Source organism: Sinohyriopsis cumingii, chromosome 3 (assembly GCF_028554795.1).
Source record: "Sinohyriopsis cumingii isolate HCF-2022 chromosome 3, ASM2855479v2, whole genome shotgun sequence".
Classification (NCBI taxonomy): domain Eukaryota; kingdom Metazoa; phylum Mollusca; class Bivalvia; order Unionida; family Unionidae; genus Sinohyriopsis; species Sinohyriopsis cumingii.
The window spans coordinates 70,320,096-70,333,360 of record NC_142963.1 but is presented as its reverse complement, the minus strand read 5'-3'; the positions used below and the strand labels follow the sequence as shown (position 1 = coordinate 70,333,360).

General features: G+C 34.0%; 2 protein-coding genes across 2 annotated transcripts; both read right to left on the bottom strand.

Moving 5' to 3' along the window:
• Positions 1 to 1,998: 1,998 nt before the first annotated feature.
• On the bottom strand, positions 1,999 to 10,225 carry LOC149803071 (gem-associated protein 6-like). The gene is made up of 2 exons (XM_089952642.1): positions 10,087 to 10,225; positions 1,999 to 7,382 (listed from the first exon to the last, which is right to left on the bottom strand). The coding sequence occupies exons 1-2, from the start codon at positions 10,165 to 10,167 to the stop codon at positions 6,933 to 6,935; spliced, it is 531 nt and encodes a 176-aa protein (XP_089808768.1). The 5' UTR covers positions 10,168 to 10,225; the 3' UTR covers positions 1,999 to 6,932.
• A 100-nt stretch (positions 10,226 to 10,325) lies between these two features.
• LOC149803070 (mediator of RNA polymerase II transcription subunit 9-like) lies at positions 10,326 to 12,581 on the bottom strand. Its single transcript, XM_089952643.1, has 2 exons — positions 12,500 to 12,581; positions 10,326 to 10,548 (listed from the first exon to the last, which is right to left on the bottom strand). The coding sequence occupies exons 1-2, from the start codon at positions 12,559 to 12,561 to the stop codon at positions 10,341 to 10,343; spliced, it is 270 nt and encodes an 89-aa protein (XP_089808769.1). The 5' UTR covers positions 12,562 to 12,581; the 3' UTR covers positions 10,326 to 10,340.
• Positions 12,582 to 13,265: the final 684 nt, after the last annotated feature.

Below are 13,265 nucleotides of genomic sequence, written 5' to 3'. Positions count from 1 at the left end.
TATTGATCAAAACGTTACAGAAAAGAAGATTCACCCCTGAATTCAATGCAGCAATTTGATTTTCAGTCGGGTGACTTTTGTTTGCTTTTTCTATTATTTACAAGAACGCGTTGTTTATTGATATTGATTGCAACATTTTCTTCTTTGCTTTTTACAGACATTTAATATAATCTATTATCACTGATCATGTTTATTGATTCGTGCTTTGGTGTAAATAACTCTTTCTTAGGAACAAGTTGTAACTAACCGTGGTTGGTGCTACTCCCTAATTTCGACATTGATAAAATACGGGCACGCGAATTAAACTAATTGGAAATTATATTGTATATTTAATCAGTTGCGTATTAGTCCACCGTTGATTTAATTCTGTTTAAATATGAGTTAATTGTTCAATATATGTTGTAGGTCTGAAGATTGTACCAACTAGAGGTCAATTTGCGCCTAGCAGCCAGGTTAACAGAACCGTTATTTACTGACTAAACAAATTACAGGTATTTATCGCTATTTATAATGTATTCATGTATGCAATATAATGGCGGCTAGAATGAATACATATCAGATTTACTGGGGACAGTTATTCTGTGTTCAATAGATGTAAAATTTAATTATTAAGACTGACAATTTATTTATGAAAGTTCAGTGAATTGTAAACCAATTAACTTTGTAAATCTGCACAATGTACAGAATAAACGCTGTGCAAATGTAGCATGGTCCTATTCATGGATTCTTACAGTTTGCACAGTGTTTCCATTCATGCAATTTTAAATTATAAGCGGTCAATCCTGATAGATAGATCACGTTTAGAGCAGTCATGTTTGCATAATGTGATTTATGCAATGATGAGTATTATGAAAATATTAGAATGAAAGAAGGATACACAACAAGAGCAAATGAAGGAACTTTTAAGAAGATAGATGGACGAAGTGAAGGAACAAAATATACTAAAATAATCCAATATGCCACTTTCTTTTAAATAATTTGTCTCATGATAAAACCCGTCAATTGTCTTTAGTAAAAAAAGAAAAAAACAATGTTTTTGACCTTTTTTTTACGAAAACAAAATAAGTTTCCAAAATCTATAGAAATCAATATATTGTTGGAATAAAATGCCTTGACTAAAACGAAATTCATGAAGTGATGTAATAATGTCAAAATCTATAAATTAAATGTGATTAAGATTAGAATATCAGCATGTTGGTCGTTTGGTTTATTCAATAATTTCTGGAACAAAGAAAGGATACGTTTTCAGAAATCAATTGCAAAAGATTATATATATATATATATATATATATATACGATGAACTCGCAAAATCAAAGTCTTTATATCATGGAATGAAGGTAACAGATAGAGAACTCCGGCTGCAGTTTCAGAATGATGCAAACAGCTATCATGGCAAACTTGTAGAAAACTTAGATGAGAGATTTCATGAACAATCAATGAAAAAACCTTCAGCTTCTAAAGACTATGCTGAACCCATCCAAAGTCCCAAGAAATGCCAACAGTCTTGATGAACATGGTGAAAATGAACTTCAGGAATTGATCAATATTTATAGTGGTGAGGGTGGAATTACTGATGGTAAGAGAGCACAAACTGATTTCTACCAAGTGAGGGTAGTCATAAAATCATTGAACTGCACACTGACAGACACCCATACAACTCTACTGCAAACGTATAGAGATATCTTTCCAGACTTTGCAGTCCTAGCTGCAATTATATTGGTGTCACCAGTGACAGCTGTGGCATGCAAGAGAGGATTCACTGTGCAGAACAAAATCAAGAATAAAACATGAGATCGTTTTGCAATTGATGGGAGTGAAAGAAAAGGGACAGTGTGGAGGAATACAACTGAAAGCAAAGCATCAGAAAATTTTGTGAAATGTGATACGGATGAAAATGAACTATACTGAAGTTAAATAAAATATTTTTACATGATATTAATTGTAATACAATTTTTTTTAAAGAATAACAAATAATTAAAAATAAATGAAAAAATGACCAAGTTTTGTCTCTTTATTCATGGTAATTTTAATAGACATTTAGCCACATCAACATGCCTCTGGGAGGGGGCTACAACTTTTGCTGGTGGGACCCATATTTATACCAAAATATGAGGTCCTGGACTCCTAGTTTTAAAATCCTAGTGATAAGTAAACTTTCATCATTAAAATAGTAAACAAAAAAAACCACTGCAGACATTCATGGCATCAGCATAATGATTTCTCACATGGACAAGATATATGACACATATACACGAATGAGAAAAATTATTAGCTACTGATGTAGTACCAACAAAGAAACAGATGAGCATGTGGTGTTTAAAAAACTTTTGTTTATAATGTTAATATAACATCACACATTGTTGGCATTGAATCATGTCATGTTCAGTTTTCCAATCTCTTGTGCTGAAATAAACAAACACTTTATCTGTTCTGATTTAATATGAAACTACAATCACTTTTATTCAGAATTACTAATTTAAAGTTTTTCCCATCAATAATTATATAAAACTGTGTTATCAATATCCTAAAATGAGAGATCAACACAAATGTAATGATGCAACATATCGTGGTTTACAGTATAATTATGGATGGTCTCTAATGATCTATTGCTGAAATTCACCAGATGAACATTTTTAAATAAATTCCAATGATTTCTATTTCTTATCCATAAATTTAAAAATTGTGGGAATTCTAACATTTATATTGAAGATTGCTCTAACTATCACGAAAGCAGTAAAAAGTGCATTTCATCAGTAAAACTCATAAATTCTATCAGAGTTTCACAATTTAATTCTTATATTGATTTCAGTGTGGTTGCTGACTCGGAAGACCATATATTGTTCTATTCAATTATAATACATTCATTACTCGCTTATAAGTCAAGTTAAACTGCAAACAACAAAGATCTTGACCTGTCATAGCATAATGTGCTCACATATCAGGGTCTGTGTTGTTTGTTCTACTGACTACTCCCAACAAACTGCACAGACCCAGATCTGCTGATGCATTAGGCAATGGCAGGTTTGGGTCTGTGCAGTTTGCAGTTGGACTTCTCTTATAAGTGAATATATACAGTACACCATGTGAATAGTGGTCTAATTTTTACAACGCCTGTCCCTGACACAATTTTATTTTACTCATCCATATAAAATTAAGACTAATTAATGCCTCCTAGCCACTTTAATTCATTTAAGGACCTTTTCATGGAACAAGAGCATATGTTTGCTGCATTGCTTGAAACTGTTGATATTTTGATTTTAATATTAAATATCCCCACCAATAGCTCATCACTTGTATGCAAAGATGAATTCAAACATATCAATAAAGCAGGAATTATACAAAATATTTACAAAACTTACATAACCAATTGCAAATCGCTTAAAGCATCTAGATCTACCCAGCAAAAATTTACAATAGACCTGCATCGATCATTTTCTTTCTTCATCATATGTAAAACATTCTTCGACAATTCATACATAAAATCTCTGTAAGCTACCATGTAATTTTAACAAGCTCTAAAAAAACTTACAGACAGGTCTATTACCATGTATACTTGCATAAAGGTCAAGTCCAACTGCAAAGACCCAGATCTGTGTTGGCATAATGCATCAACAGATCTGGGTCTCTGCTGTTTGTTAGGAGTAATCAGTAAAATAAATAACATATATTCTGATCTGCCTGCATTTATGCACGGCAGATAAGGGTCCAAGTTTGCAGTTGGACTCAATGTTAAAGCTAGTATATATGGTAATGATGACCCAATGCTTAACTTTTAGGCAATTAAAGAGACCTATGTGGCTGAAGTGAGGTCTTATCCCAAAAACAAACACCAACAGAACTGTATCAAACAGGATCTTTGCCCAAGAACTTTCTTTGCTCATTTTTTATTTTGTTGCATTGGTGGAGTTTTAGTCTCCTTAAAATAGGTTCAAAATAATGGTTACCATATTTGCCAGCCTATAAGACAATACTTCTTTACCAGAAAATGTTAGCTTCATCTTATACTCTGAATCGACTTATATATGGATTATGTCATCCAAATTGCTTTATCATATTTTTGTATGGAAAATAATTCTCCAAGAGTACAAAAAATAACGTGTAAAAATATTTCATTCTGTATTAAAAAATATAGGATCCCACATTGAGTATTTTAAACAATTACATGATCGTCAGTATTAAAAATTAACATAGATCAGTTGTAATTGCGCTAAAGCAGCATGCACCAGTAATGTAAGTTGTTTGTAATATACATTAAATTTGAATGCGTTAGAATTTACAACTTACAAGATGAATAACCATGACAAAGACATATTCCAACACAATTTTCTTCTTGCACCTAATGATCAAATAAAACATATGCCCCATTGAGAGAGAGAGATAGATGTCTTCACGATTGTAAATGTATTGTTCACTTGCCTGATGACTGATCTTACTCATGTACAAGTGCAATACCATATTCCATTACCAATTAATACCACTAGATAAGCAATTCCTTCTAGTTTTTGTTGCCACTTCCATTATTAAAGGAATCATATGGTGTTGTAGTGGTATTTACATGCTAATTAAATATGCTACGGCTGTATTCAGTCAAAGCAAAGATATGTTTGAGGTCAAGATTCGGAAGACCAGATCAGATTAGCAAGGCTACCAATAGGAAATGAGGCTACCCATGGGTATTACGAATGGCGTACCATATACTGAAAAGAAATGCCAGGTGGTTACTAGTGTAAACTTCTCAGCCAGTGACATTTTTTAACTTTCCAATGGAAATAACAGCAATTTAAAGTACATCTAGCATGAGCAAAAATCAAAAACAAATTGCCTCCCAAGTACAGGAAGAGTACATGCAATTTAAACAAAATCTTATTTGTTGGGAATGGAGAGGTCATTATACTTGCAAAGAAAATTATATAACATGCAAAATGGTCAATCTTGGGATTTAACCTAATGGAGACATATACGGATATAACTACTGTGACTATTTAAACCCTGAAGGAGTATGGTATGTATTTTCATAGTTTACATTTACTGTTTCATTTATTAATGTTTTCTCTCTTTGACAAAAACTTCACTAACACATGATATGGTGAGAGAAAAAACACGAAGGGCTGAATTTTTTTCTCTCTCTCTCATATATCGGACAATATCTTATTTTGATCACGGGGTGTAAGAATAACAAACTTGTTTTAACGGATGCAAAACCATCCCATTTGCTGTTCAGGTCTACAACAAGATTTTCAAGATGGTCACATTAAAGGCTGTGATGTTCATAAAAATATCGAAATATGCACATGGAATATAATGTCCAAAATAATGTCCTTTAACTGAAATGATTCAAAACTCAACCTTTCACTTGATCTGCACATTAAGCTTCCATAATGTGTAAACCACCAACAACGTGCATGCAAAACCTCACTCAAATTTCTCATTTGCTGCATGTCTTTTAGCTCTAATTATGACAGGATTCAGTTTTTTAAACATGTCTTTGCTTAATATAGCTGCCAATTTAGGTAAGGTATCCTAAGGATTGTTGTGATATCGTTTTGTACCCCTAGATACATTCACAGGATGAAGAAAAAAAAACATAATGCAACCTGACAATATCGCTTGGATATGTGTATAGAATGTTTTGTAGAACCTACAGTTACCATTTGAAACAGCAGTAGCTTACAAACATAAAATTTGTTTTCTTTTTGTTTTCTTGAAAATAAAATGTTACTCATCAAATATTTCTTAACACACATTTTTCCACCAAAAAAAATTAACAGAAAAATGTTACCAAACAGTCATTATAAGCAAATACATGGAAATATTGTCACTAAAATTGGAACTTGCAGTTCCTGTGTCAATGAATGTCACATGCATGTTCATTTACAGTTACTAATTATGTAAACGAGCCACAAGGTGGCCATGTTGGAGACCTGACAGCCATCATCCAATGGCCATAATGGATGTTGGATCATTTTGACATGAACTGCATATTTCAAGAGAGAAGTGATTACTACCATTTTGGGAGGTTAATATCAGTATCATTTTAATTAAAGACTTATCTCATTTAGTAAAAAGTATTTCATTGAAAACACCATGTCAATACCATCATCCCTTCAAATAAAATGGCAATAAAAATATTTTGAAGATTGTTGAAATTGAAATTTGATTAATATCTGCAACTTTCATATCACATTTATAAAAAGCCATATGAATTAAGATCCCATGTCGATATAACCATATGTTAAGAACAGAAGTTATTGCAAGATTTTCAGGCTGGCTATCATTATGGCTAATTAGAGGTCTGACTGGCACCATTTTCATTTAGGAGCAACTAATAACAGGAAAAGAATCTTTTTTTAAATAGTTAATATGTTGATACAAATATCTGATTAGTTTAAGTGGTGAGAAGATTTTCAAGACTCACCAAGGTGGCTATGATGGATGTCAGATTTGCAGCATTTACACAGAAGACCAACTAGACATCCTAAGAAACCATTTTAGTTTTAGCGAAAATCCCACCCCATGAGGAGTAGCAATAACAAGATTGTCAAGATGACCTCGGTTATGACCAAACTGTATGTCCGAGGGGCAACATTAAAATTTAAGGTCAACTAATCCCAAGAATGAATGTATGTTTAAAATTTTATGGTAATCCTGCTAGTAGTTTAGAAAAAAAACTACTAATGGACAGACAGTTGCTGGATGGACACAACACCAGATGACAGGCCATCTGGTTTTTGACCAGCAGAGGTAAGAAAAGCAGCCGTATGAGAAAATCATGCATCCCACAAAACACCTGATTGTATAATAATTATAGTAACTGTGGTGATCTCTGATGCTTGTTGGCATCCTGTCACTGAATTCCAAACTGACCAATAAATTTATGTTGAAATGTGTTTTTAATAAAAGCAACATGAACTCATTTCATTTACAATGTAATTTACCACTGGTCGTGGTCAGGTGGCATATTTTTAATCAGACCCTGAATCCTGCCGAGGATAATTTCATTAGTTCCACAACAGTCCTCTGGACCATAGGGTGGCTTTATCACTAAGGCATCTGAAATTGTGAGCAACTCTCCATTACTCCCTGACACAGTCACAGGTATCCTATTCTTACACAACCATAATTTCAGCAGCTCCTGTTTCTTTTTCAGCTCCTCCTGTGACAAATTGTTCAAGGTACCATACCTAAACAGGCTATCTAGACGCTCTCTGTTAGTCTCAGTGCTGTCATTTAGAATGGTGACGGTTCGCACAGCATGCCCAAACACAAGCTCCAACTTATATTTTTCTCCACTGAAGCTAATGAGGACAAAAGTCTCTGAGACTGGATCCACAGTATACACCCAACCAATGTGATCCCTTTCATCATCAGTTGTGATGCTCACCTGAAATACAGTCAGAAAGCAATGATTTCTTCCAATCATCATGCATAGATGTAGTAAATTGTTCATTCTTGTTCTTCACAGGTACCAAATAAGGATCTTCCAAACTGACTATATTTATGAAAAATCAATGAATTCTTTGTTTAGTGAAAACTCAGAAATTGTGTGAAAAGAAAATAACTATTCCTTCATTATAACAAACCTGTATATAGAATGAATTTCTGAAGACAACATTCTTTTCTGGATTACAAAAAGACAAAGTTTGGAGCACTAAAGCCTGTCTCTCCAAATTTCAAGGTTAAATTCCATCAATTCACCTCAAAATAATTATGAAAAGCAATAAAGAAATATGTCAATCATCAGTTATTCTAATATATGCATGATTAGTTGTAATAACAATTGTAACTGCTCTGATGAGGCATTGGGCATACATAAAGACAAAGGTGTTATAATAAACAGATGAAGACATCTCTGACCATGTTATTTTTGGATTGCTGTGTGGGTTTCAAAAATAGACGCATCCATTATAATATTCCATCAAGCAACAAAAAGGAACCATTACAATAACAACTGAATGAACTCATCCTGAAAACAAAAATAACTTTTTAGGAGACAATGACTTCATATATCCAAGACAATATGTATCAGCTACATAATAAATCCTAATGACACACGATGCTAGCATGATTAATCATAATCAAGATTTACAGCACTCCAATGGCAACAAGTGACATCTACTTTAGGCAGGTCATCAATCATCAGCAGATGACACTACCTGGAGATTTATGGAAACCTGCAGCCAGACTCAAGGATATTGTTTTTGGGGAATATTTTTTAATTCAAAAGAATCTTGTCATCCCTCAGAGATGGTTGTTACCATGGATTAAATAACAGTAGTGATCATATCTGGTTTTGAAATGCAGTTGTTCACAGTAGTATTGAAAAGTATCCAGTGAATCCCAGCCACAACACAATGGTGAGGATCCACAAAGTTCATCATGTTATGTAACATACATGTGCCATATAATATCCAGACATGCAAGCAACTGAAATATTGTATGTGTATCTACTTAACTATAGAAGATCGCAGTAAGGTGGTGGGGAGTAACCAGCTTACAATGATGCAGATTAAACAAGGCATACTTAAGATGCTATTTACATAATTTTAATTTCATATACCTTTTGGGAAGAGAACCATGCATTTGTACATACATATATACATATACATGCACCTTAATAGCGTAAATAGTTAAGAGTATGTGTATGTAGCAACCAATCCCACTTTATCCACACCAGCAGTAATTCTGTTGTAAATGTGCAAAAAGAAACACAATTTCTCTAGGTTGAATCAGAATCCAAATACTCATTTTCATACTAACTTGAAACACTATTTTATGACACATTCATACATGCCTAACATGTCAAAAGGAACCGATTTTTGACCAAGAATAAAATGCATAGATCTAACAATGGGAAGTTTATAAAACCAAAAAAATTATTTAGATTTAGAAAGTACTTTAACTGAAATCTGCACATGATTACTGACCATGGAATGTACACAAGATTCAGCAGGTGTATAACTGCCTTAACCAAATTTGGGCAAAAAACAATCAAGTTTAAGTAATATTAAAGTCAAAAACAACAGTTAAGTCATTCTCTAAGACAGAAAGAAGAAAGAAAATGAGAACTATATTCATTGAAACATATGCTGACAACTACCATTTTGCACTAATTCAAGCAAAAATAGTGACACATTCCCTCAATCCCTACAGCTTAAATGGTTCTGTTCCAGTAAGTATTCAACAACTGTACAGATGTACACACAACTTGAGCAATACCATGACAACTGACCTATGTATATCTGGGTGATTTAAAGCCAATGTGGGGTGGGTCTTGGGAAGAGGGCAATCTTTACATGTATGTGACAATGACCAAAACTGCTTTTGGCTATTTGGGTTATGGTATACTGGTGTGCATGACCACTGACTGAGCAGGCATTAATGGTCTATTGTTTTCCATTAAATAGTGAGATAAATTCATTTTAGACCACTACACTGTTTGGTACTTGGTTGTGTATGCCAGGTACTGAACAAACATCTGTTAGCCAATGTTTACACTGGACTGAGCAATCACTATACACAGGATGCATTAACAAAACTGAATGAAGACAGTATGACTTATAATGACAATCAAGTCATATTTAGAAAAACAATTATTACATTATTACAGAGGTTACATCTTTTAAACTAAGCACGGAATTTCTCCAAGAATAAAAACACATCTTGCCAAATTATTCAATTAGACTCTTGTATATTTCAGCACTTGTAAACTTTGGTTAGCCACACAACAACAATGTTCTATCAGAATCTTGTTGTAAAAAAGCATGATGTGGCAGGTTCACTGTGGCTGCTAGTTGCATTTTCAGCAGACAGTTGCTCACAACACATATAATGAAAGTGATTCATGTATTACGATACTGCTCATAACAGATGTCATTAAAATCAGGTTTTACTATTCGCTGCTGTAGTAACTGAAAAAGTGTTTACAGAAACTGAATGCTTTAAGAAAGTTCCTGATATAAACACAAAACATAACATGAAGAAGAGACACTTTCTGACCCACCCACATTCATGGTGGGCACATTAAATGCCATGTTTTAAAAAAGGAAATCATTTACTACTATGTAGCATTACAGTTCTGTTGATACCTGTTTGTATACATACTGCATCCATTCTTCCGGATCCTTCTTGAATATCACATGGACATCTTCGCTCTCTTCATCAGTCATTCTGTGGCAATCTTTCTATTCCAGCTTAACTATTCCTAATAGATTACAATTATCCACAAGGAAACAGTATTATGAATGCAGACACAAAAGTCTCACAGAATCTTCAAATAATGATGCTGCAGACAAATTATAAGGTATATTAAAAAAATGATTACAGAAAACAGTAAACGAGATTAAATATCAAATGTAGACAAATTCTTGTATTTCTGCAGAAGTTCTGTTTTATTGGCCAGTTGCTGCTTCAAAATGTCTATCTGTTTAAGCTGATCATCCTTACTGTATTGAGTACCAGGCAGTTTCTCTACAACTTCACGAGCTTTGAGCAACTGGTTTCTGAAGTCTGTCATTTTCTGATTAACATCAAGAGAATCTTTCTCAATGCTGAAAAGAGATGATACCTTAGTTCCTTAATAAGGTCTATCATGTAAAATTATACTCATATACTCAAGTCCAACTGCAAACAAGACAGACCATAATCTGCCACTGAATAATGTGCCAGCAGATCATGGTTTCTGTTGTTTGTGCTACTGATTAATCTTATCAAACTGCACATAACCAGATCTGCCGGTGCATTATGTGATGGCAGATTTGGGTCTGTGTCATTTGCAGATGGACTAGACTTTTAAGCATGCATATTTACTATACATGTCTGTTGTTTAAATATAAAAATCAAACCATTCTCACTCGAGTTTAACCACAGATAAAAATGAACAATCCATACAGTTCTTCTTTTATTAAACATGTACACACAATTGTATGCAGGCATAAGGCTGTAATGACACATCAACAATACTGGTTATCATTACCATAGATTCAACACAAACAAGAAATGTCACAAAATTATTGAAGATTACAAAGCTCTGAGCAGCTCTGAAAATGCATGACGGTGGCACGTTTTAGCAAATAAAACAAGATCAGTAAACAGCCTATAGTGACTCTTTAAAAAATGACTGAATTTGAAATAATACAGCAAATAATATCAGCATAAAATTTCTTACTACCAACATTGTTTGTAAATTATAAGTTATTCTCAAAGCATTAACAAGTAGGCTGTAGTTACTAGCTAACAGAAAGGGAGTGGGGGGGGCACTTGTAACTTTCTTTAATGTCCCAAAATGTAATAACTCTAGGGCTAATATTTGCCAAGTTTTAAAAATCACAACACAAAAAAAGACCAACATCATTTACAAATAATTCTGTAGGTTTTCATAACCTACTTACTGTATGCTGGCCTATAATGATTCCAGATGCTTCCTTACAGAAAGTTTAATGGCAACAGAATTGTCACCGTCATAGCGTTAAACTGAAACCTGCTTCAAAACATTAGTCAGGTCCCAGTTTCTGACCCTGACACTACTTTCTAGGCAAAGCATTTAATTTGTTCCCTGTTAGTAATAAAAATGGTGGACGGTGCATGTGTTTGAATGTTATCTGTGAATTTATCCGAAAAGATACCAAGAAAATGAATTCATTTTTAGATTCAACACACTCGAATTATTCCAAAAACATTCCATTTTTATTTATTCTAAAATTCTGAAAAAAATTCATCCCATGTTGCTATATACATTTATCGTATGTATTGGAAGATTGTAAGTGCCCAAAGTCAGATAGTAAGTATCGGAAAATTATATGTGTACAACAGATTATTTTTTTAAATTTTGTATATGCATGCAATATTTTCCAGTATTGTTAGTATATATTTATTAAAGAAATATAATTTTTATATATAAATATTTGCTTTGTCTACGCTATATGTTAATCGTTTCTATAAATAATTAAATATTTTGATATATGGAAGTTACTTCTATTCTTCATTTTTCTTACTGACCATGAAATGTCCTGGTGTAACTTTTAAAAAAAATTATTTAATTACGGTAACCGTTAAGTGTAGTCCTACAACGTAAGACACATCAGCCGATATTGTTTGTTGGGGGAGGGGAGGGGATGGCACTAAAACAAAAGCAACATATGCTATGTCTTACATTGTAGGACTACCGTAAGTGTTGAGGGAGGGAACAAGACATGCCTAGTCCATCACCCCCTAAAACAAAAGTATCGAGTGATATGTCCTACGTTGTAGGGCTAAAGACACGCCAAGACATAGTCCTACATGTAAGACCTGACGCTGATATTTATGTTTTGGGTAGCACCTAAACAAAATCAACATGTGCTATGTCTTACATGTAGGACTAGCTAAGACACACACACACTGCAAAAAAAAGTATAGTAGAGAGACCGAAACAGAACATATATAAAACAATTCTGCATCTAATAATTATTTGAATCCGTTAAAGAATCTAAACAAAAGATGATAATGAGGTCAAAACATTACCTTTTAATGATGTCATGAACAAGAGGAAGAAAATTCAGTTCATTTTCAGCGGCTTCGGCCATTGTTTTGTTGGAACAACGTTGAAATTCGGAATATATTTGGTTTTATGCTATAATTTTGGATTCATTCGGACTGCATGATCATAGTCTGCTTCCCTGACCTCTCTCCATACCGTTATGAGTGGAGAGAGGTCAGGGAACCAGACTAGCATGACCCTTGCTTACGAGGGAAAAAATGGAGGTCACGCTCAAAAGTTTCGTAATTTGCATGGGTTTATAATTTTAAAGAAAAAGAATTTCCCCGGGTTTCCGCAATGGTTAAACTTGTTATATAAAAAGACTATATATTTTAGGTATTGTTCAAAGAACATTTAATTCCCTTTATTTTGCTTTTGATTGATGGGTATAATGGTAGTCTCTCGAGTCGAGGAAGACAAGTTGTGCGATTTCATTCAACGGTGGATGCGCATGTGGCTCCTGAGTCCAAATTCCGATGCACACAGGCGGTTGCAGGTGGGGCATGGGACACCGGTGGTTGGTGGTATTTGTGAATCAGTTCTGTGACGTCTCTCCCGAGTTGCAGCAAGACGCTGACGGCGGTCATCCTCAAAGGTGGAACAGGCTTTTCTGGTCAGCGCTTGCCAATGGCTTCTGTCTAAGGCAGCGAACTCGAGCTGGTGGGGTTGGAGGTCTGTCCATTTGATGTTCATCTTGAGGTTGTCTTTGTACCTCTTATGAGGGCGGCCTTGGTTTCGGTTTCCCTGGGC